This window comes from Daktulosphaira vitifoliae, unplaced genomic scaffold (genome assembly GCF_025091365.1).
Source record: "Daktulosphaira vitifoliae isolate Bord-2020 unplaced genomic scaffold, ASM2509136v1 Scaffold_1, whole genome shotgun sequence".
Classification (NCBI taxonomy): domain Eukaryota; kingdom Metazoa; phylum Arthropoda; class Insecta; order Hemiptera; family Phylloxeridae; genus Daktulosphaira; species Daktulosphaira vitifoliae.
This window is the reverse complement of record NW_026099572.1, coordinates 41,469,603-41,495,787: the sequence shown is the minus strand read 5'-3', so window position 1 is coordinate 41,495,787 and position 26,185 is coordinate 41,469,603. Positions and strand designations below refer to the sequence as shown.

Genomic DNA, 26,185 nt, shown 5'->3' with positions numbered 1-26,185 from the left:
AATTGTAATGCCCCTAAAGAAAAACGAACAAAAAGTCATGTACTCAATTAGAAAATAAAATTGTTAAGGTTTAACTTAACCTTAAAATGAAGTACAAGTCTCCCAAATTCTACTAAATCTTTTCAAAAATTATAATTTGGGCATAGACATATTTAATAAGAACTTCCAAAATATCATTAAAATAAGTAATGAAAATACTACAAAAAAAAAATACAACAGTTTACTATATAATTGATAGTTGTTTTATACATTAGGTCTATTATTAATCACTTTGTATTCATGTGTTAGGGATTAAAGTAAAAGCACATTTTAACTTCGGCACTACACTTATCTTCAACTCTTTATGCGGTCGGTAATATTGCACACTAATCGCAATCGCTATTTGACCTTGTCCTTGAACCATCGAATATTCAATAATTCGGTGCTACAAGAAAACAATAAAATAAAATGAAAAAAAAAAAACAACAAGTGCACCTATATGGTCATGTTCTTCTATTATTTTTCGAACGTTCCAACCCACACGAGAAGGTTTATAGTTAAAAGGTCGATGCGGAAACGATGCTGAATGAATGTGGAAAGTTCTGTGTACTCGATCAGATACCTGCTGAGAAATACTTCTATCCATACGCACCAATGTCAGTAATTGAAATGGTCGTGATTTCAACAATAATCATGTAAATATTTCACGTACACATTTCCTGTTAATTATAAACATAATGACTGGTGAATGTACACTCCGCCCTCGCTACATACTCACCCTATGTCCTTAAATTCTGTAGTGGATGAACGTTTCATCAGGTAAAAAAAAATTGTAAGAACAAAATGTTGGTAATTTTTTTTTATCATTTTATCAAGTTAATTATAGGGGTTTAAATTAAAAAAATTTGATTTGGGGTTTTTTACCACTTAATTGAAACATAAATTATTTAACTATTTTATCGATTATAAAGTTTTTTGAACCCAATTTTTTTCTCTTAACAAAAATTCTGAATAGTTCTTAAGATATTGAGTGTCTTAACAAATTTGATCATCCTGCATAACTAGATAGAACAAGTTTTTACTCAAAAAATAAAAGCATAAATTAATTTAGAATATTATTAAAGTTTTTTATACTTATAAAAGTGTTTTTTGAATTTAAGAGAATACATTATAATAAAAGAATATTTTAAGCATATTTCATTAAATTTTTAGTGAATATATCAAAAATATTTTCAAATTTTTTAGCATTACATTGACATTTTTAAAGAATATTATTTACCTTTTAATAATAACTTTTTCTTAATGATCAATATGCTTTTAATGTGTAGTATACATACAGTGGAAATGATAACCTAAACAAATTGATCTTCTTGGGTGTTATCAATACATATGATTGTTTTTACTAAGCGTATGTTTGTCTATAAAAATTCAAGGTTATTTTTTGTTAAATTTTTTTAATTTATTATAAAACAAAAGATGTTATTTTTAACGTGGAAATGAAGTTATATTTTTATTATGAAATATATTTTTTTAACTTCACACTGTATTAACACTGTATTTCAACTTACAATTCAGATTTAAATAATGTTACCCTATTTAAAAGTCCATTTTTATACGGAGTGAATTAATAACTATGCCTCACACGCATATTTTCTTTTCATAAGTTAATAGAATCTAAAAAAAAAAAAATTTCCTTTCTCCACTTTTCCATTTTAAAAATATTAAAAGCTTAAGTAATAACAATTGATCACTTGTAACTAATATTATTAAAAACAAAAAAGAAAACTGAAAAATATTTAAAATAATTTACTAAAAAGCCATAAAATTCTAAACATTCCGTCTACATAATTCGAAAACAATGTTATCATCATTTGCTCTAAGCACATCATGTGATTTTTTTATAGTTAAATGTTTTTAACATTTTAATTTTTTAATTTTAATTTACCATTTTATTAAAAAAAAAAGTAACTAATTCTATGTTTGTAAATGATTTTTCACTATTNACCTCACACGCATATTTTCTTTTCATAAGTTAATAGAATCTAATAAAAAAAAATTTCCTTTCTCCACTTTTCCATTTTAAAAATATTAAAAGCTTAAGTAATAACATTTGATCACTTGTAACTAATATTATTAAAAACAAAAAAGAAAACTGAAAAATATTTAAAATAATTTACTAAAAAGCCATAAAATTCTAAACATTCCGTCTACATAATTCGAAAACAATGTTATCATCATTTGCTCTAAGCACATCATGTGATTTTTTTATAGTTAAATGTTTTTAACATTTTAATTTTTTAATTTTAATTTACCATTTTATTAAAAAAAAAAGTAACTAATTCTATGTTTGTAAATGATTTTTCACTATTTATACATTTTTTTAATCAATAAATTTTTGGATCCACTATTAATTTAAGATAAATATAATACGTCGTTGCCGTGAAAAAACTTATAAGAGCAAAAAATGAAATTTAAAAATTTGATATTCTAAGACACAGAAAATATTCTATTTGGTATTAGATATTCCATTTGTTGCATATAAGAGGTTTTTACGTCAAATGGCGATATATTTTTTCATTCCATAATAATTTGTTTAGTTTAACTATTGTAAATGAAAAATTCTAAAATATAATTGTAAAGATATAATCTCATGAGTAAATTTAAATATCTTGGTTAAAATTTTCTCTTAACCAGTTTGAAATAAAATTATAAATTCTTGAATCAAATTAAATATTTTATGATAATCAATTTTTATGGATTTAAGTTGAATTCGTAAAAATTAGTCTATTTAATTAAGTAAACAATTTGAAACCTGTCCAATGTTTGAATCGCTTTTAATTGACTGGTTATAAAACATATTATTTTCATAGATTACATAATATAAGTCTTAGAATAATCTTGATTATCATTTAATGCAATTAATGTGATTTTTTTTGCCTATTCATATAAATTCTCAGTTCTCACTGAATCATTTTTTATGAAAAGAACCAGAATTTAATCTAATTAAAGAAATTACCTTCAAAAATTAAAAGAAACCTCCTCAATTTTTGAAATAAATAATATGTAATATATGCTACAATACCGTAAAAAATAACATTTTCAAAAAAAATGTTTGAATTTTGAAATTACTATAACTTTTTTAAAAACTAATGAATTTTTGATAATGTCTATTAGAAATAATGAGCTTTCTTTTGGTATACTTTTTCTAAAGATCTATTAAGAAATACATTCGATTTTTAAAACTGTTTCTGAAAGTACACATTTTGGGACCTATATTCAAATTAGAGCTCTTGAAACATATTTGATCAAAAAATATTACTCTTCAAAAATTATATTTTCCTAGTTTATAACGTACGGGCAACGGCCTCTTTTGAGGTCATTCTATCTAAACACAGTAAAGTGACATCTTAGTTAATATTTTGCTAAATTTCTACTGTTAACTACTCAACCATCATCAGATATAACTTTAGTTTGGCTATAATATGATATTTGTTACATATATATTTAGTGCTTTGGTGCGAATCTTTAGATTCCATAAATTAATTTTGAATAATTTCATTAATTAACCAAAATACTTATGTTTACTTTAAATCATTGGCACAAAATCATATTACTCTGTTAATATTAATCTTAAAATAGTATGAAATTCTATCGTTTATAAAGGACAATATAAACTTTGAAGGATTAAGATTCTTCACGTTGCCGACAAACTTACGTCAAAAACTCAATAAAGTTTAAAAACAACTTTTTTAAAGTTCCTATGACATCAAAAGCTGTAAATTCGAATAAAATGATTAAGAACTAATTCATGATTTAACATTATTCTTAATAACTATAATTTTAATCTACATTTCAATTAAAAAATGGATTAGAGTTCAAAAATACTGCTCAACTTTTCATTCATTACACAATATTATTATAAAGGACAATAGAGAATGACAATAGTTGGAAATATTATTTCACATAAAAACAATTCCTCCAACAAATATAAAATACATACAGTAAAGAATTATCCTTTAATTCTTCAGTATTTTTTTATATATAGAGTAATATTCGTAAAAAAAATTTCAGTCAACTATTTTCGTAAATAACGCAAAAAAAAAAAAATCATACTAACGATAAAAACTATAATTTTGCATGATTTAAATTAGTTAAATTTGTTCTACTTTTTTTACAGGAAATGAAATATGATACACTTAAGCACTTGTAAAATTCATTTTAAATTGTTTAAGAAATATGAGCGTATTTTTTAGTTTATTGGAGAATAACTTGACATTGGATTAGAATATGTTAGCGTGACTAGGAAATCCATTATTGTAGGTTTAAAACAAAATGCGCTTATTTTTGAGGCCTCTTGGGATTATAAGTACACGCATAGGTATACTATGCCATTGATTTAATTTTAGATGTTCAACCTCAGACACTATATTAAATAACTGCTTGATTTACTGACCCAGAGTTACCAGTGGACGGAAGTTTGGAAGGTAATTCGACAGAAATATTCGTAATTGGTTTATTTTATAAATGTTAGTTTATATTTCTTGATCTTTTGAAGGACAAGATCACGTAATATACAAACAATTATAACAAAATATCATAAGAGATTGTGGATAGATTAGATATAGAGCTAGTTGGTAACTGTTAATCATACAAATAATGTGAACTTAACGATTAATTTAAAATTATTTTATAAACGTTTCAAGAGAAAAAACATTAAACTAACATATTATGATATAGTAAGATCTAAAATTGTTAGTATTATTTAAACACAATAGTGTATTTGTGAGGGCAGAGGACAAGTAGGAAAATTGCACCCTAACTCATTTTCAAATGAGTTTTTTTTTTTACTTATGGTTATTCTGTATTATATGAGATGATATTCTTAATAGTTCAATGATAACTTTAATCTCGTTCAAACGAAAATTGAATTTAACATGTCATGTTACTGTGGATGGAATAAATGTAATATATTTTTATTATATTTTTAAAGCTTTATTTGCTATAAAATACTTCTTATGAACATTACCGTGCCCATTGTTTATACATTTATGAAGGCATTTTTCGAAATGTAAAATGATTCGCCCAGGAATTTTTTCCTATAGGTACAAATATAATATCTAAAAATTTGAAATTTATATGACACAATTAACAGGACACGCTCTAAACTCAAAATTTAGAAGAAAAATAAATATTTGTAGTTTTTTTGTGTCATTGCACAAAATTTTAATTTTTCAAAAAAGTCATCAGGAACTTTTTGTAGAATTTGATATTTACAAACAAAAATATTTTATAATTTTCTTGCACAGTCAATAATTAATTGTAATAATTCAAAAAATATATATAAAAATAACATTTTGTGAAAATTGCCAATTTTTGTTTTTGGTAATTATCTGTACATGTATTGAAGATTTATAAAATAGTTGTAATTTTTTCCTAAAAAGAATATAAATATAAAATGTTGATTAAGCTAACCATTTCCATTAAAATTAAAGAATACGACTAAAAAAATCAGATGTTTACAAAAAAATAGTTCAAAAGTATTAAAAATAATAATTAATTGGATTAATAATAAACTATGTAGTATAAAATTATGAGAAATGAAATTTTTTTTTACCATAATGATAATAATAATAATAATGTGCGTAGTACTTTAATCAAACATTTTTTAATTAATTTATTAAATTCATAGCAACTATTAATACGCTATTTATTACCTGAAGATATCTAAATATATAAGCTTTGATTGTCTGAAATTATATAAAATAGTTAGTTAATTTTTTTAAGTAAAATATAATTTTATTAAAATACCTCTCATTATATCTTTCGTAATGCTATCATTAAATTATTCTATTAATTGTACTTATATTTCAATAGAATTTTTAACAACTTTTAACTGCTCAATAGTTAATATTCTTTCTTGATGAGCACTGGAGTAATGTATCAATGGCATAATGTACCGGTTATAGAAGTATGACTCTAATTTAGTTGTTCCTGAGAACACTTGTCGATATACGCCAGTCAGTCCAATGTTCTCAAGTTAATGTGCCACTTAATGGGTGGCCTGCAGACTAGTTCGGTTTAGCTCAAAAGTAGCAGACTGAAGGGTGACTCCTTTTTAGGCACCAGCACAACTACCTTTACACTCTACCAGACTAGCCACCTCACACACTAACTGTTGGCATTGACTGAAGAACCAGCAACAGGACCTTAATTCTGACTGCACACACAAAATAATTATTGTAATAACAATGTAATTTAATAAAATAACAATGAGTCTTTAGAACGGTTATGAATAAATGTATTCCAAATATACAATGGTAACGTATACACGAAACAATAAAATAGTAATAAATGCACATTTTAGATAACGAATACAGAATTAACGTCTTTTTTTACTGGCGACGGCGACGATTGTTGTCAAACCGTCTATCCCCTTTTATTAATTTGGTCCCCCTTTTTATAGTGTATGATTCCTTACTCATTTGGTTACATTATTTGCTGATTCTCTTATTCTTTACGCTTATTCTTGCACAAGATAATAAGAAACGTTTAAGGTTTTACCATGAGACTCCTACATAATTTTTTTTTTAAACAAATCGTGAATATTGAAAAATGGTTATATTTATAATGTTGTTTTTTTTAATAATCAAAGAAAATTTTCTGATTATAAAATACTGAAGTTTAATTAAACAAATGATAAACATGATCTTCATTAACTTTTATATTATCAATTATTTGTCCTTGTACTATTATATTAAAGTATGTAAAAACGAATATTAGTTAAAAAATGTGTGATAGGTAATTTGTTAGCACAAAGTACGATACATTTTCAATCTCAATTTATTTTTTAATGATTCTAATTCGTCATTGTTTAATTGAGACTTGAGACCAATAGTTGGATCTCGTCGGAAGTTGTGTATTTTTAGTGCCGCACAAAATATAAAAAACCGAGTGGAACAAATTTGTACTCATCTCAAATTACAACAAAATTACACTTGAAAAAAATCACTTCTACGTGTTTTGTGTAATATAGCGTAAAGTGCGAATCAGTATCAACGAGAAGATCACACGTATATAGAGTGGGCACTCTCAGGTTTGTAAATTCATGGTCAAAAGGTTATTTTTTATTGTGACTTTTTATTTTAATTCGGTTGTATGAAAAGTAATTGTGTGTCGTATTCGGGGCGTAGTGGATAAATATATACATGAAAATAAGATAGATTAATACTGATTGAGTTAAGAATGTCATTATTATTTATAATTATACTCTTTGTTGTTTTTACCATCGTTGAATCTCCGTATTAATAATAAATTATAATAAATGTATTTCTTCTTGTAATTTTTATTTTACGAACATAATTCATAACCTTGGGACTTACATCTACGTGTATTTAAATTGTTCTCTTTTATTCAGCTAATCAAATATTTTCACTACTAAATAAACTCGCCAATGACTACAAATTATTTTCCAAAAAACCCTAATAAGCTACACGTGAATGTTGTCCACTTGTAACCACAGCCATAATGTTATGATAAAATCTCATGCTTTAGTCAGTCACTCTTAATTGCTATAGCAAATGATTAATGATTTAAGTGTAATGTAAAATGAATGTATTTCAGAGTTTCGTGTTCTTGTTACGATTGAACGAGCAGAAAGATCGGTTTAAATTTTATTTTTCTGTTATATACTTGTTCAATTTTTTAGTTGTTTAAAATGACTTATAATCATTGTTTAATATCCTGAATTTTTTATGAAAAGCTTTTGCCTTGTTAGAGTAGGTCTATATATGATCCTACTTATTAAATACCAAGAGTTCATTTAAATCAAAATAAAATTTACAATATTAAGTCAATAATAAGTTACATTATATTGTTAACATTATTAGCTGTAACACATTAATGCTTCCTTTCTTATATTACTATTACCCATACAAAAATATAATGCATTCGCATTTCATATGACAGAGATCTGAGAATAGGTTTAATTAAGCTCTGTAAGTTAAAACCGTTAAAAATATTTTTATTTTACATTAAATAAATTATAACGGTTTGAATTTAATTAAGAATCACAAAAAAATAAGTATTTTTAGTATATTTACTTAACATTGATCGATATTTAATTCACCTTGTCTTAGTTACATAGTGATAACATAAACAATTAATTATTATATTTTCTGACCGAATTTTTTATTATTAAAATAATAAACAGAAATTAAATAATTTATTAAATAATTAAAAAATGAATATAGTCAAAAGAAATTATTTAAAAACTAATCAGATCTATTTTGAGACGGTAATTAATTACCGGTCAATTACCACATAGGCGAGAGTAAAATGATACACTTAGTGTTTATAAATTTTCGCTTTTTATCACAAAAAGACTATATATACTGGAATAATCATCATTATTTTATTAACCTTGACCTTACAATAATGAACATGTTATCAATAAATAGCAGTAATTGGCAATTCAGAAATTAAAATGTAAATATGAATAGTATGTGGCATTTTATAACGGCGTGAAACTTTTGCTATGTTGTTTTTATACATATAACTGTTATGTTCCTAAATTAGCAATAGGTTAACTTTTACTTTAATAACGATGCTCAGAGTCACAATGTGCTAAATTATAAATGATTTAAATAGTGAGATAGTTAATTTAATAAAATCCACTCAAAATTGTGGTAATATTAGTGTACCAAATAATAAAACATTGTACATTGAATGTTACATCCAGTAAATTAATATAAGTTATCATTAAAGCAAGTAAAAGTAAAACGGTAATTTAATTTTCCAAGCTGCTATTTAGTATAAAACACGATTTCACTATTGGCGATTATCAAACCTGTTTACGTGGTTAATCCACTACGTAAGGAAATAGTTACTATAAGGAAATTGGAATTTCTTATATTAATTTTTTGGCGCCTATTAGTCATCTTTATTTTTAGCAAAATAATTCATCGTTGAATAGTTGGGTTTTAACATAGGCTTATTTTTTATAATTTCGGTGGAATAATTACACACATATAATAATAACACTGTAATTAAACATGTTTTAGACTACGCATATACACCTATTATTGAAGTATAAATTAAAGAGTGTCAAAGATGCTTATAATAAATTACAGTCATTCGTTTTTTATATACTAATTTATTGGTATAATACACGTTAACAGCTGATTTGATGTAAAATAATAGTACTATTAACAAAATTATTTATAATAATGATTTGTAATTTCATAAATTATTTACTGAATTTAATTTGTATTACTTAATTAATATTCATTATCTTTTCACATTTCATAACTTTGAACCATATTTCTTTTATCATGAATTTTGTTTGAGATACAAATAAAATATATGTATAATTCCATAATATAACTAGACATCTGCCCACTAGAAATTCTAAACAATAATCGTATAAATGTTTAATATTAGAATATACAAAAAAATTGTTTATTTTAAAAATTCTTCAAAAATTAATTCATTGTATGTTACAGCTGAAATTAAACTAATTGTGTATCGAATATTTATAGCTTATAAATATTCCATGAAACGCCCATGTATTTTTTTTTGTGTTATTTTGTAGATTAACATTTAAATCTACAAATAATTTAAAATACGGAAAGCTCCTCTAAATTCATGTTTTTACACTTAGTAACCACATGTTAAATAATACAAGGTTAATATAAGATAACATTCTTTCAAAATTCAGCGAAATACTGAAAAACTTGCAGAGATACTGACAATATTCAGTATACTGTCAAAATTAAGTAAAAAAATAATTGTTCTGTTTGTTCAAAATTACAAAAATTGCTTCTTATCAAAAGTTTAAGTTGTTTTAAAACGATAATGACATGAATTTAGTGTTGAGAAATACGAGTTTAAAAACTTAGCCCAGAGGGGTCGCGGTATACTTGGAATAAGTAAGGATGATATCTTACAGTGATTAACATCACTGTCATGTATTATACAATATACGTAGATGAAAAAAGAGGGGTACAATCAATTTAAAGTTATTACTGGCGATGAAGAGTGTGTGCTGCTTTTTTATAAATAGACATTTCCCGCCCGTTCTCTCCAAGATAAATATATATATATACATGTTTTGAAATACTAATACAAATCGACAAGTTATTTCTTTATTATAAATACCTAATAAATTAGCTAGTTAATTATGTGTGTTATCATTTCATAAATTAAAGTTGACACCCTTTTAAGTTATAAGGGATGAACATAAACGATTTTTTTATATTATATATACACACACACATATGTAGATATATATATATATATATATATAAATTCATTGAACTATGAAATTGAAAACGATATTTTTATCTTTTCGAAAATATTGTTTTAGATACAACGAAAAATTAGAGTAATTTTATAAATTAACTATTTATTCTAATACTACAAATTATTTAAGTTATCAAATTATTTTCACTTATTATTATTATTATTATTGTTGAAGTTATATTTATAATAATGATATACTATCAGTATGAGTGTATTATTGATGATGATAACATGGTTTTTGAAATATGTACATGGGGTTCTTAACTTAAGATACTTTTATAGATTTTAGAGTTAAATATTTATTAATATTTTTAATAATTATTTTAAAATTTAAAATAATGTTATCCACAAAACTTTAAATAATGGGAAAATAAAATTATTGATTATTAAATGATGATTTTTATTTTAAGCAAGTAGATTTATAAATTGTATAAAATGTAAAGTATCTTCGATTACAATATTTATAAATGATTTTGAAAATTTGATATTTTTTTTTATAATATGGCTAAGACAAATAGACAATTCTAGAAATATATTTTAGGATGGTGTGGAATAAATATTTTTCTTTGGCAGAAAATTCTATAAACGAATTGTCTCTTTTTTAATAATAATATTGATAGAAAAAACTATAAATCATCCACAGATTTAATTTTATTCCTAATTGAAGCATTATTTTTGAGAGTCACACCCACCTCCGAATCTTTTTATGTTATCACCATTAAACTAGGGATTATAAATAAATAATTGATATTCTATACTCTGGCAATTAATGATTTAGTTTTAATTTTTACAACCACTGGCGCAGCCAAATTTTTTTTTTTTAAATGATACCTAAACTGAATTTAATAAGCAAAAAAAAATGTAAAAATCAAGAATAGCTTCCAATTAGTGGATTAAAACATCATAAAAAAATCTTTAATTATACTATTTATAAAAATGTTTTCTAAAAAAAAAAATGTATTTTATTAATTAGATTATTATTTAGAAATAAATCCTTGAAAAAATCAACAAATTTTTTATCAATATATGTTTAATAATATTTTTGTTAAATAAATAATAGTTTTTTATAGTAGAACCATTTTTTCTATTGATTTAATAAAATATTTGTTAGTTTGATCAACTTTCTATTCTTCTAACAAATATAATGGCTAAATTAACAAAAACTAAGATTCATTTAATAAAAAAAAATATTGGATATATTTTGATAATGCATTTGTTAATTTTACCGAAGGATTTTTTTGAGTACAACAATTAACTTATTTATAATTTGTCTTACTCCATTTACATTATGACTTTGACAATATTATTGTAAGATTACTTAATTGATGATTTAAGTAGTTAAAAATACATTTAGGTAAAAACTGCTGTTGTAACTATCAAAAGCATTTTAAAAACAAAAAATTACGGATTATGGTTGGAATTAAAATCTAATTAATTATCGCTTCAACAGATGTATAATTGTTTGGTAATTGTTTTGTTAGGTATAATGGAAATGAAAAACATAGAAATTTATAAATTGATAATATATTTTGTATAAATTAATAAAAACAAATATTACAATTTACATTTCCTATAAAAAAATCTATCCCAGAAATATTCTTGGGCTAACCCTATTAATAGAATTTGCCTCAAGATTTTATATTTTGAAGAATTTTTTAAAACCTACAAAATTCTTTCTGTATGGAATACTTAGAGGTTTGTTTAAAAAATCAAGTGTTTTCTTGAGATGTGAACAAGATCGTGTGATCGTCCTTAAAATTGATATAGTGTGATCGTAGGATATGTAATATAAATGCAAATCTTTTGCTGCGCCTAATCAAGTTAAATATTAACAAAAAGTACGTCTGTGTGACCTTAAGTAATACGCAACAGTAAATGTTGTTTAAATGTCACGCGGAAATGAAAATGTTGTCCAACGTATTAAAAATGGTACAAACAATGTATGTTTTTTATAACTGTGTAGATTCTACACATCAATCACTATGTTCGGAACTCCATTTAATTATAAGCTTTTATGTTTTGGTATTTAAAATTTCAATCAAAAAGTAAAAATATTTGTGATAAAAACGTTTGATTATTAACTGGCAGTAAAATATTTAGCTAATATATCAATGGAATAATGGATGATGTTTCAATTATGACAGTTTATAAAGTTTAGTAATTAGAATTATTTTTTAGATTAAACTTTTATGTACCTTTGTTTTTCAATCAGATATATGAGTTAAACGAATTAAAGATTGTATTATCATAGGAATTAGTGATAATTTAAAGGTTATAGAGGCTACATTAGCATTTGTTTTAAACACACATAAATTACCATTAAATGCATTCACACATATTTGTTTTATTTTAGGGTTTTTATTATAGAAATATATTAGTTGTTTAAAAAATAAAATAATGTCCACTCTATTTGACGTTTAATTTTGTATTTATAATGGCGTTGTAAGTTTATAACAGAACAATAACAAAGAGTAATTTTATTTTATGTACCACTCCACATTTTCTCTCTTGATCTGTACTTAGGGCGGAATTGTCTGGTCTGCATGCGATCTACGTCCAATGGCGATTTCGTTATGAAAACGCAAAAATTATCGAATTTGACTAGAGGCGAAATCCCCGCCACATTTCCGACGTCATCAATACTATGGTGTTTCCCCAAAAGAATAAAAAAAAAAGTCAATAACTGAAACAGCAATCCCCCCGAAGAACAATGTTCGAAGACGGTTGATGTTGACCTTGAAGTCGGACCGGAGCGGCGGCGGTGACCGTCAATCGCGGCGTGCAGCGTCGGCGTCAGCAGCTGTCTGGTGAGGGTACAAGGTCCTAAGTACTTCTGCAGCAGAACCCGTCGAGGTTTTATAATGGATTCCTGAATCTAGACCGGCATCAGTAACCGACGGACCGTTGCCGCCGTTTGGCGATTTCCCTCTAAAAGACTTTTATACTTGTTACATATTATATACTTAGTTCTATCGAATTTCGGAGTGTTTTAATTTTTCCAATAGTAGTTCGAAGACTTCAAGTATACCGGATTTTCAAGTGTAAAACTCGTTTAAAAATTGTTCGCGGGTTATTCTTAGCAGATTGACCGGAAGCAGTGAAAACTAGAGCGGTACCATATAAACGCGGGCAACAGTTTGTCGAATTCGCTTCATACCATACTCTGCATAAATAAAGGGTACGTTTGATTTAATAATGTCAAGTTTTTTATCTGTTAGAAACGCTTCTATAGACGGCCGAGAGTGGAAATCGAAAAAACCTTCTGGGCCACTCGGAATAGGAAAAAAATTCTCCGGTGAATCGACAATATTTCCAATCTCAGCTGTTCGTCTTTATACGTAAAACGTACAAAAAAACTAATATGAATAAGACAATAATGATGGTCCTTGACTCGGAATACTATTAAAGAAAATAATAATAATAAATTATCGACGTGTAATTGTATACGCTTATGTTTATACATATATTTATTCGTCCCCAAACGGATACAAGGAGGACGACACTTTTGGTCGCCAAATGATCAATGTAGTAGTAGACGGGCACGTGAAACCTGTGAATGTGAACTTATTTGATAAATACAAGTCAGTCGGAACGCGTCTGCACGACATTATATTTTTCTGTGCGATCGCCGTGCGATTCAATATTTTTCCTGTACAATTTTGTTTATAATTTATACGATTTTCTCGAGTACACTGGCTATTAATTAATAACTTGAATGTTAATCGTTGTTTTCCTTGGGATAATGAACTGGTAACGATACTGATTTTATAGACTAAACTAAAGCGAATAGCAAGTAAGTGTTGACACTATTTTTGTAGAAAATGTTACGTTGTCGTAGTATTTCTAGTCTACAGAGTGATCGTTTAACTGTCACCCACGCAATATCTTTAAAAATATAAAACATAATATACGTTTTTCTTTTCAAAACTTTAGAGTATCATACGTTTTATAATTTCAAAAAAACAATATACCCTCTCTTCTTCCCTTAAATTTTGATCAACTTTAGTTTTTCAAATGGAAACACATATATTACCAACTTGATCTATGATCTATCTAAGAAAATGACTAGTCCATAATAACTTTTGGACTAGTATTTTAAAAGATATAAGCATTTGTATATATATATATAGGGTGGGAGGAGTAGTGCGGTTCAATAATGCCTGGAGATAAAAATAAATAGACCCGCGCTTCACCACTAGTTTTATATTAACAAGTTAATTGCTTTGAGTATCATGAAATACGCAGTGTATTTTCAATAGAAAAAATACTAATACATAATAGTCTTTTATCTAAACCCCAACTTGCCGCGTTATCTTTGAATATAAAAAACGATTGTCACTGCTCTTATAAATGTCGCTCCATTATTATTTTTTTAATTTTACCAATCGGTCACAAATTATAAATGAATAAAACTTACGACTATATTAAAGTTCATAAGTATCAAAATTGTCTTCTAGTCATTATAGAACGTAGTATACTATTAACTTCTGAAAAAAATTGTATTATGTTTATTTATTTATTTAAAATAATTTACGCCACATAGGGTAATAGAGTACAGCAGTACTAAACTATTAGTTTAAGTACATACACTAACACTAAAAATAAAACAATTCGTGTAAATCATTTTATAACATTATCATATACATTTTTTTAATGTGGCTAAAGGAATCATGATAAAATCCAAGTTAAAATTATTTATTGCTTTATTTGAAGTCCACAGCATTCGGTATAACGAAGAATAATAATTATAGTCTTGCTTGTAAGGAAATATATGAATTGCTCAAACGAACTCAAAGAGATGGACACAACATTATGGGAAACACAATATGTTTTATATTTTTAAAGGTATTGCGTTAGACTTAATAAAACAATCATTCTGTATACGGATAGTCATTGATAGCTGACAACACCAAACTTCAATTATCAATATTGTGGTCAATTATGGCTATCAACCATTTCTCTATTCATAATTAATCCTATTAGAAACTTATTCCTTCATAACAACAGCTATCGTAATGAATAATTTTAATTGTTATAATAGTATTACATCCGAGCAAAAATAATAGGAACACAATAAACCAGCGGAATATAAATTCACAATTTCAAGATGACACTCTACACTACAAAAGCAATAAGTCGTGTGAAACTTGTGACTGTATTCTGTTAATTAAGCACTCGCAAATGAATTATATATAGCAACGCGTCCTTCGCTTTTATCAGCTTAAATAAACCAATATTAACGGGTGGTCCAATGTGTACAATAATTAAATAGTTACTTGGATGTTTAACATAACAATAATAACCATGTATGCATTCAAATATATTAATTATACTGGCGAGATACTTAAGTATACAGCTCCCGACACGTGTTAAGCTTTATGATTTTTATTATATAGCGTATCGATCTGAAATAGTGTAAATTATTGGCGTTTTTCTCTTTGTTAGCATCGAGTTTGAAAATTTAGACGGAAAAATTTTATTGATTCCGATTTCTGTTGTATTCAAAAACACGGAACTCACGACCGCGATCCAAGGACGTCGATAAACTCAAAAATCTGATCGTAGATTTCGACGGTCCATGAGTCTATTTTTAATAATAATTAAACGAAGCAGATTACTTCCTTGGGTGGTTGGAAGCATCGGAAATGTTTTATGCGTGTATAAAACAATGGTGTGTTAAAAAAAAAAGGGAAAAAAGTAAAAGTAAAACCGAGTAACCTCAAAGACGAGTACACATGAGCAGAAGACACACACGACTGATTCCGATGAACTTGGGTTTTTAGTTTTTAATAACAATTGCCAACAATGCAAACGGCGCTTTATTTCAATCTAACTGTGTCATCGCAAAAACTATTTTTCCTCTTTGTTCGTCACCATATCGGTCTCAATTATATTACCTCCGAGACCGCAATGGTCGTATGAAAATACCTGTAAAATACCACATGGCCGTACACGTCACGAGTACTGTCCGTACACAAGACAGACTGCATGATCATGTCGAACGCTAAAAATTGCTTTCATGATAATATTATCGAAAATTTTCTATCGATGAGTTTAATAAAAGAAATTTTCTTTTAATTAGATGTATTATGAGTCATTTCTTTTCGTTACGTCCGAGCGAGTCTGAGGTTTTATACTTGTTCTCATAAAGTTTTGTTTATGTAAAGGGTACCAAAGAGGAAAACAGAAGCTCATGGAATTAAAGCCGCGCTAAATTTTTAACGGGTTTGTCATTTGAGAGACCTTGATGTAAGCGCGTTAGTACACACCCTTGAATTGCAAATAAGAATTTAAAAAAAAAAAAAAACAATTTTTTATAGCATTCTTAGCACATTGTGTAAATCATAATGAACCTTGCTTATGTAATAATGATGGTAACGATAACACTAGTCGTGAGTTAACGATCGGGTCGATACAACAACGAAATATCAGTTATAAATTCACGCATGATTCCCTTCTGTGGTCGTTTTTCTCCAACTCTGTGACGCTAATTGATAATTAGTCTCAACATTTGTTGCGATTTATGCTAATGCACATTATACATAATGAATAAATGTTTACTTTTGTTTTGCAGAGTTACACAAACAAACAGAACAATGAACTCGTACATCAAGAAATTGGGTTTCCTGTACAAATCGTACGTTCTCACCGTACTCACATTGGGTTATCTGACGTCGGAAATGGGCCATTTCATGATCGGAGTAACCAGCAAGGCGACGGCCAGGGACGTGCACTACGGAGACATTAAATGTCAGTTGCTCGAGGAACTGGCTGAATCATCAGTCTTCAACTACACGTTGCATGGTCACTGCGACATGGCCCCAGACCAGAAATCGTAAGCCAAAATAATCATTTTCATGCGGCCGATTACTAATTGGCTTTTAACTAACATGGCCGCGTAGGACGATTGTTGTACAACCACACACGCAAATGTTTAGATTAATTAATACGAATTACGCGTCTGACCTCACGAGTTTTCAAGCCTTTTACGCATTTTCCAGCCGCTGCCAGACACTTCAAGAACGGACTCAGCGGACCGTTTCTTCACATTATATTTCTCCGTCCGCAATAATTTATGATGTTCGCACGAACAGCTGATAACATTAACATAATCGTACCTTTGTTGTTGTTGTTATTACTAGACAAAATAAAACATTTCCAATTATTCCACATTATCATAAGAGCATTCTGAGGGGATAGAAGGGCTTATCCCTCTAATTCGGTCGCAGCCTCCTCAAAAACGATGAAATTTACATGTCAATTTACGTTGAAAAATTTTTAGGAACAAGAGAATCTAGAAATTAGATCCTCCAAACATCTTTTCAAATTGCGGCTATGACAATTAACTATTGTCGCATTGCAGTAGGGCTATCGTCAAAACAATACTATTAACATGCGATGATGTTCGTATCGTTTGGCTATTAACCTTGCCAATAATATTCAGAAATTATACTGACGGCCATTTGTTATCATACACTTAACGAGTTAGGAAATTTAAAAGTGAATTACTGGTGTGTAATTTTAATGCAATTTCTTAACACAATGTTTATTAACATTGTAATTACATGTACTATTTTTAACACATCTAACATTGTTCGATTTATATCAAATTTTCAATGGCTAAATTAGATGGGCCGCAAATGGATGTGGGTACATATTGTATTTATTTGTATATTTAAATATACTTTATAAAACTATTGCTGTAGAAATATGTCGTTCCATAACCTGAATTAATAATAATTCAATTAAATTAAATCATTTTAATGATTTTGTTTTTCTCGTTTTAAACTTACTTACGCTTTTAAATCGTTATAAATATTTATTGGACAATAAATTAGTCAAATTTATCGAGTTTATTGCATAAAACGTAACATAGGCGAATAGAGTTGCGAGTGCAGTTGAACATTGAAAAAGCAATACCTGTTATTTTTTTTTTCATTTGCATAAAAATCTGACTCATTTTGTACTTTTATAGGTGTGAATCGTTAACCTTAGACGATGGCTCAAAATATTGCGAATGGAATTACAACGGTCTTGGTTTTGAGTACCAACTTTTGGCTGGTCCAGCTTTTATCGCAGTTTACTCGTTATGTGGAATCGGTTTTGGAATTGCTGCTGACAAATTCAATAGGTATAAAGTGATTAACAAAATATTGTTTTTCTTTTTTGTGTGATTATCATTTTTTACATTTACCATTACTTTAAGGCACATTTTTGTGTTACACATTTTTTTTGTAACTGTAATACAGTAAATATGTTCGAGTATATTTTTTTTAGAATACTACACAAATTTTATTTCTTATTACATATTGTATTGTTAAATATATAATAATAGTCTTAGCATCACTTTTAAATTACACTTATGCAAAAGATTTTTATTAACTCGTTAACTAAATAGTTCTTATTATTTAATTTTTGTCCAATTATCATATTATAATTTACATAATCCAGTAAATAGGTTAAAAATATCCGATAATTTTATGAACGTGTTTGTTGTTAGTCACATTAATTAGCTGAAAAATTTGCTCGGGCGAAAAATGATTCTATTTTAAAATAATTCAGTTTTTAATGCAATTGCATAACATTTGGCATTTACGTTTAATAAAACACGCATTTAACATATTTGCAGAGTTCGTTTGTTGTCTTTGTGCACATTGATCAGCGCTACGGCCATTGGACTAATCGGTGCGGCGACTCAATACTGGCATTTGATACTTCTCAGAATATTGCTTGCAGTCGGGTTAGTATTGTTTAACAATAATAATAATAATGACTTTAACCTATAAATCGACCTTGTTGATTGTTAATTATTACACTTTCATATGTTACAGCGAGGCCGGTACCAATCCCTTATCCACGGGAATACTGTCGGATTTGTTTTCAGAAGTAAGTATGCGTGCATCACGATTTACACGAAATAAAACGATTAAATACGTAAAAAATAAACGCGCCGTTAATATGAACACGACGTGATATAAGTCAATCTCCGAAATTATGTGTTTATTTTGACAACCATATGCATATTTTACTGTCAATCGTAAAATATGCATGCGGATACATCGACATTGAACACCGGTTTTTTCTAAACGAATAACTTAAATCCATTTTCGTGTATATTTGCCATAGACAAAACAAAAACATTTCGTAATACTGAACCACTTAGTAGTGTGATAATTCTGTCAATATGAATTGTTGTACTTGATAATTTGCATAATTAGAGTCCTATGAATACACACTAAGTTCACGAGTGGTGTTACATCACACCTTCAATAGACGAATGATGTGGGATAGAATTCAATTAAGATATTATGCATTCTTCGATTTAAACAATAACTGTTTTTAATGCGATTTCAGGAAAAGCGAGGATTAGTCATGGCAATTTTCAATTGGGGAATATATGCTGGAATTGGTTTAGCTTTCCCAGTCGGCCGATACGTCACTGAAATGAACGTCGGTGGTTTGGTGAGTTTTTTTATAAACATTATTATGAACAAATTCATCGGACAAAATATTGTTTAGTTGGATTTCGTTAATAGTTATGCGACAATAATTGGATTATTCAAGAAAGTATAACTTATGTATATAACATTTATATTTTTTTAATAGAGCTGGAGAGTGCCATATTACCTGAGTGGAATGATTGGAGTAATTGTAGCAGCTTTAGCCATCACCACAATGAAAGAGCCAAAAAGAACTGTTATTAGCGAAGAGACTGAAGAAGTATCAAACGAAGTAGCCAAAGCTGGAACTGATGTAAATAACACCACTAATACCACCAACAACGAAAGCACAGAAAAAGTCAGCATCTGGAAAGTCTTGTTCCAGCCTAAGATTTTAATTCTCTGCATTGCCGCTTCTATAAGACACACGGGTATGTCCATATGAGAAAGTGTTACATTAATCTATGAAATCATTACACAATGTCTCGGTTTTCATATTTAGGAGGATTCTGCTTTGCCTATAATGCCGACCTATTTTACCGAGACATTTTCCCAGGATACGATATGGGATGGTCTTTATTCGTAGTGACATTCTTGGTGGGAAGTATCGGAGTGGTCGTCGGTGGAATCACGTCAGACAGTATAGTAGTCAAATACGGAATGAGATCTCGTGTGGCCGTGTTGGCTATTAGTCAGGTACGACGTCTTCATATGCTAATATTATCCAGTGTAGTTGTAGTATTCTCAACGTAGATGGGTATTTATGCTGATATATTAGCATTCTATACGCGCAATGAGAAGGTAGAAATCCCCAGTCGTTAGTGGTTTTCTTATGCAAAACGGTTAGTCGTCAAATATTCCGACATAATTCATATTAGTCATAAATACACATGATAACTACACGAATATCCACTGCAAACAGTACGTAATACCTAATAATGACCCAATGTAATTTGCTGTCCTAAACAAATGTAAAAGGGCTATGCCCGTTAATCTTACAAATAAATAAATTTACATATAACGTAACACGTAGAACCGTACAAAATATTGATTTTAATAGTATTACTGATATGTATTTAACTCTATTTCATAATTGAAAAGTAAGATGCATATTTTTTTTTTATTCTTGTCATCTAAAATTTATCGGTAATAAATTAGTTTCTTTATTAAGTAATTGTACCATATTAATAGAATTACAATTACAATTTTATCGAATAATTTTATAATGAAAAAGTTTTATTGATTTTTATTGGTTATATGAAATTATCGTTCGCTCATTAAATTCAAAATAATGCAAATCACACAAATGAGATCAACAAAAAGTGAATTTATGATACTAGCAAACATGGAAATATTATATTTGCATTAAACATGCGCTTATCCCTGAAATAAATTAGTTAATTATTACCATTAAATAACTCGTTACAACAATGATAGTATACTTTTAATGAGTTCCTTTACTTTCAAAACTTACAATTTACCTTAAATTGTAAATAAAATAGATTCAGAACAATAAGACATTTTCAAATTCAAAAATTCATTTATAAGATGAATATTAAAATATTAATTTAACAAAAAACCTAAGTATCGATAATTAGCTTTTTTTTACATTTTTTAAGTGATATCAATATCATTTAAACTATTGATACTATTTTTGTAATTATTAATTCCTTACATTACAATCATAAGTAACAGATAAAATGAACTTGAAGTTTCTGTTTTATATTTACAACATAACTAAACTGAGGATTTTAATTTTAAATGACGTAACAATCATTACTATTTCAAAAATGATTTTCAGCTAGTAATTTTTTTAATTGGATCATTTTTTATTTTATAAACTAGTTAAAAATTAACGTTTTCAATAAAAAAAAAAAAAATTGACACATTTATAAGGTATAAGAGATGAATTATAAAAAGTTTTTAATAATTGATAATTTAATAAATATATGAATTAAAAAAATACAAAGAATTTTTTTCTAAATATGATATTTTAAGAGAAATCGAGTGAATAGCATTAAAGGAATCACTGAAGCAGAAATTTGAAATTAATAATAATTATAATGCAATATTATCCTAATATATTATAGAATAAAAAATAGTCACTAAAGCTGAGAAAACAATAAAATAACTTTTTTTTCCATAAAATTATTATTTTATGTATTTTTAATCTGAAATGTTTTGTTTGAATTACATTAATTTTCGTTTTAATTTATTTTCAGCTTATTGCAACACCGTTTGCCTACGGGAGTATTTACTTAGGTCCATTAGGTGCTATGGTCACGTTAGCTATCTCTTATTTGTTCGGTAAGAAAATAACGAGTTTATTTTTTGTTATTTTATTTTACTGGAAATTTATTAAATGACTCGTTTTGTTATTTTAGCTGAAATGTGGTTTGGTATCTTATTTGCCATTTTGGTGGAATCCGTTCCAATGGCTGTACGTTCAACTACTGTTGGCGCGTTCCTTTTCTGGATGAATAACTTTGGCGGTAATGTTCCTATGTTTGTAGAACCCGTAAGAAAAGCATATGACTACAAAACGGCTTTGGCTATTTTCTATGCCGGTTTCTACCTACTCAGTAAGTGAAAAATTGCGTTTGGAAATATATACCTTCATTAATAAACTTGAAATAGTCATAAAAAAATATTTTCTAGGGATTATTAATATCCCTTAAGGTTCAAATAATGAACATTTTTAATTTAGCTGTTCAAAAAAATTTTATACATTTTTTGTTTATTAGAAATAAGAATGTTATTTCATTTTGAAATATTTCAGGCTCAATTATGTTTGGTCTCAATATAATATTCATGGGAAAGAAAAAGCAAAAGAAAACTAATAACCACACATTAGCTGGAATAGAAAACGGAGGATATAAAAACACTGAATTTGGAACTGGGGCAAAAGGCCTTCCAGTATCAAATTTCGAACATCTGTAGTGAGGTGAATAATATTAAAAGCAATAATTAATTTTGTAATAATTAGGAATAGACTACCTCTGATACAATATTTAGATCTAAATAAAATAAATCTACAAATTAATAAAGTGAAATAGATAAATAATTTTGGTACCAAATGCTAAAATTTTATAATTAATTATAAACGATGAACTATATACTTTTGAGTTCCAGTAAAATTTCTTATTTTCATTGAACAAGATATTTGATATATCTTTCGCAACGTCGTGAATCATGATATTACTACTATCAAAATAATAAAATTTATTTGTTGATACATCCAAATAAACATACTCTGGCAAAATCAATCAACATTGAACACGTGGTCTCATGGGTTCAATAGTTTTCTACGTATTTAAAGGCCGTTGAACTTTCTTGGGTATAACTATCCAAATGAAATCAAATGTCAATCCTATAGGCAGCTATATTTATGTAGGATTTGCCGTTGTGCAATTAGATTGTCCGCCTGGTGCGCCGTGATTTAATCATGTTGTGATTTACTATGGTCTATTTATTTATTTTTATTCAATGTCTCAAAACTATATAAATGTGTTTCAACTACTATGAGAACGTGGCAGTTGTTTGTTCATTGTTACTCATATTGGACAATTTTAATAATGTTTCAGAAGAATGCTTCGGTGGCCACGTTGGGAAGAGAAGAGCCATAGAAAAATCAAAAAAATCATAAAGATGCCCAAGGAGATGTGTGATAATAAACGTTTAAAATGATATTTTTGTAAATATTTTTGTACATACGATCAACGGCGACCTCCGACACCTTCGTGACGACTTATGTCCATCGGATTTTCGGATTGTTGGCCGTTGTATTCCCATTCTTAAACCCGCTATTGTTCGATGATAACAACAAAATAGAGATGAAAAAAATTCCAATACCCTGTTGGTAAAGGTTGTGTTTGTCGTCCTGTATGTGGTTATCTATTTATTAATTTAAATTATCATTATTTATAATATTGTAATATTTATATTATTATATGTTATAAATTATTAATATTTTTTTATATGACTTATATGTATATTAGAATTTTTATTTAAAAAAAATTAGATTTATACATAACATATATGTATACATTTGCGCTAGGCGTACGCTCAACATTTTCCCAAACAAATTTGTTTTATTTTACATTTTTACCAAATTTGATGATTTCATTTTTTTTGGTATTATAAATGTTCCTATGTCATTAGACAAGTTTGTGTGAAAATTTTTATATACGCATTTCATTTTATAATTTTATAATATTGTATATATATGTATATGGAAAAATAAACGTGACTGTAAAAAAAATGACAATAGTTTAATTTAATATATTTTAATGGTTCGTTTTTGTTTTTTTCATCAACTATTATGCGTAAAAGAATAATTTTATTTTAAATATAATAACTTAAAAATAATTTTGAACTAATTTTAGAGTAAGTATGTAACATTATGTAATTTTTTATTTTCTAGATTTTTTGTTTTTAATTCCACAAGCATTCATTCAAATTCATTAGGTAATTTACAATGGCATTATTATTTAAAAAAGAAACGAATTTTAACTTGACGTATGTCAGTATGTGGTGATGGAGAAAGTTATAATTATGATAATTATTATAAAATACTATTGTTATTCTTGTTCAAGTAACACCAGTAAAACAAGTTTTAGTAGTATTTTCTAGTCTACAACTGTTTTTTTAGCAAATAATAATGAAAAATAATACCTTAAGCATCATTTTTAAGTAAAAGAGTAAATTTATATACACTACAAAAAGCATTTTAGATAATGTAATTCTTCCTATTATTTATAGGATTATTTTTTAAGAAACATTTATTTTTAGGTGTTTTCACAGTACTATCTCTTACTAAAGTAATATGTATATGTATTTATTTGTCTATAATAAACTAAAATACTTACACATTATAATATTATTACAATAAATATAATTAATTTTTTTTACAACCGTTAGGTTGGTTAATACCAACTGGATTGGTATATCCTGGGGAAATTTAAGTGCAGTGGTTTCCCGTTGCCTTCTGTACTGGGAACATGGTGCTTTTTTGCCACCGTAGAAGCGCACGCATGGTCACCCATCCGTTCACCTACGGCGGTAGGTGCGGCTTAACACTAAAGTTTTGTCAAAAACTAATGTGAACACCGTGACACACCACGCCCCAACAATAACTATTAAGATCTACATTTTATTTTCTATATTAATAATTAAAAATAAGTATAATCTCTAATTTTTTTACATTTTGAGATACTAAACTTGCTTTTCAGAATTGCTAAGAAGAATTAATGATATGTTAAACTTAAAAATTGCAAAAGACTAGGAAACTGTTATTATATTTTTGTATATATATTTTGTACATTCTAATTATTTATGTATTTTTCGAATAGTTTCTTAGTATTAAATTTAGTTCAAGCAAAACGCTTTCTTCCTTATTGATATTAAAACTTCTGATACGTTTTGAAATATTTTGCACATATCCAATTATTTAATAACCAATTTAACATTTTCACAGACAAAAATCAAAAGATCAATATTTTAGTTAAACTGTAAAATCATTTTTTTATTAATAAGTTCATAGAGATCAATTGTTAGTTTTTATAAGATAAATAATAGCGGGGCAACCAGTATTAATGTTAATCATTTTTTTAAATACCACTCATCCTTTTTAAATGGTTTTCCATTAGTAGAAATAAATGTACATATATTATTTAATACGTAATGAAAAATATATTAAGTACTTAGGTAGATTTTCGGTGCAAACTTTGTTTTACCCCTTTTTCTCATGTGCCTATAATGTTTACGTACATTATTTGTAAAAAATGTATTTCCATAAATAATTTTGTATATATTATATGTGAAATTAAAATGTGCTATAGCAAGGAAAATTCTAAACAAATTTTTAAAACATTTTTAAGCTATTAAAAAAAAAATCACCATTAAACTTGGACACCTGGGGCGATTGCTTCCTCTTGTTACCTCCCTAAATGCTTTTAATGTAGTAATTACACTGTAAAATATGTTTTACTAAGATCGATTACAATTTGATAAAATTCTTAAAAAATAATTTACAGTTATATGTGTTTGTTTTTATAAACTTCATCGCCATTTAACTATAGTTTGGATTATTAATTATTTTCAAATAATTATTAATACATTATTGTCTAAAAATGTTACACAAAATAAAGTTACTAAAAAAGTACACATATACGAAAATTAAAATTTATCGTTGCGAAAAAATGTCAAAGTAAAAATTCATTACATTTATGATTTATAATTTTCTAGTTATCACTGTCTAAAATAAATAAATATACAAATACCAAACAACAATTAAAATATTTAATTTAATAATAATTACAAAAAAAATTAAATTTATGCGTGTAAAATAACTCGAAACTAGAATTAAACATTTTTAAATATTTAACAAATAGTAAATAAAATAATTTGTTTACATGATAATTTAACATTTCATGTGTTATTTAGAGCTATAATTTCAAAAGAAAATT

At 27.0% G+C, this 26,185-nt stretch overlaps 1 protein-coding gene across 4 annotated transcripts; it reads left to right on the top strand.

The window, feature by feature from the left end:
• The first annotated feature begins 6,855 nt into the window (after positions 1-6,855).
• On the top strand, positions 6,856-23,546 carry LOC126905100 (protein spinster homolog 1). 4 transcript variants are annotated; one of them, XM_050684516.1, is made up of 12 exons: positions 6,856-7,072; positions 16,853-17,113; positions 18,254-18,409; positions 18,908-19,018; positions 19,110-19,164; positions 19,633-19,740; positions 19,885-20,149; positions 20,221-20,414; positions 21,941-22,025; positions 22,103-22,300; positions 22,498-22,662; positions 23,303-23,546. In XM_050684516.1, the coding sequence occupies exons 2-11, from the start codon at positions 16,875-16,877 to the stop codon at positions 22,656-22,658; spliced, it is 1,572 nt and encodes a 523-aa protein (XP_050540473.1). In that variant the 5' UTR covers positions 6,856-7,072; positions 16,853-16,874; the 3' UTR covers positions 22,659-22,662; positions 23,303-23,546. The 4 variants fall into 4 exon arrangements, with proteins under 4 accessions (XP_050540473.1, XP_050540489.1, XP_050540464.1 ...); XM_050684532.1 differs by lacking the exon at positions 6,856-7,072 and adding an exon at positions 13,147-13,456 and having other exon boundaries at positions 23,306-23,546; XM_050684507.1 differs by lacking the exon at positions 6,856-7,072 and adding an exon at positions 13,147-13,456.
• The last annotated feature ends 2,639 nt before the right edge of the window (positions 23,547-26,185 follow it).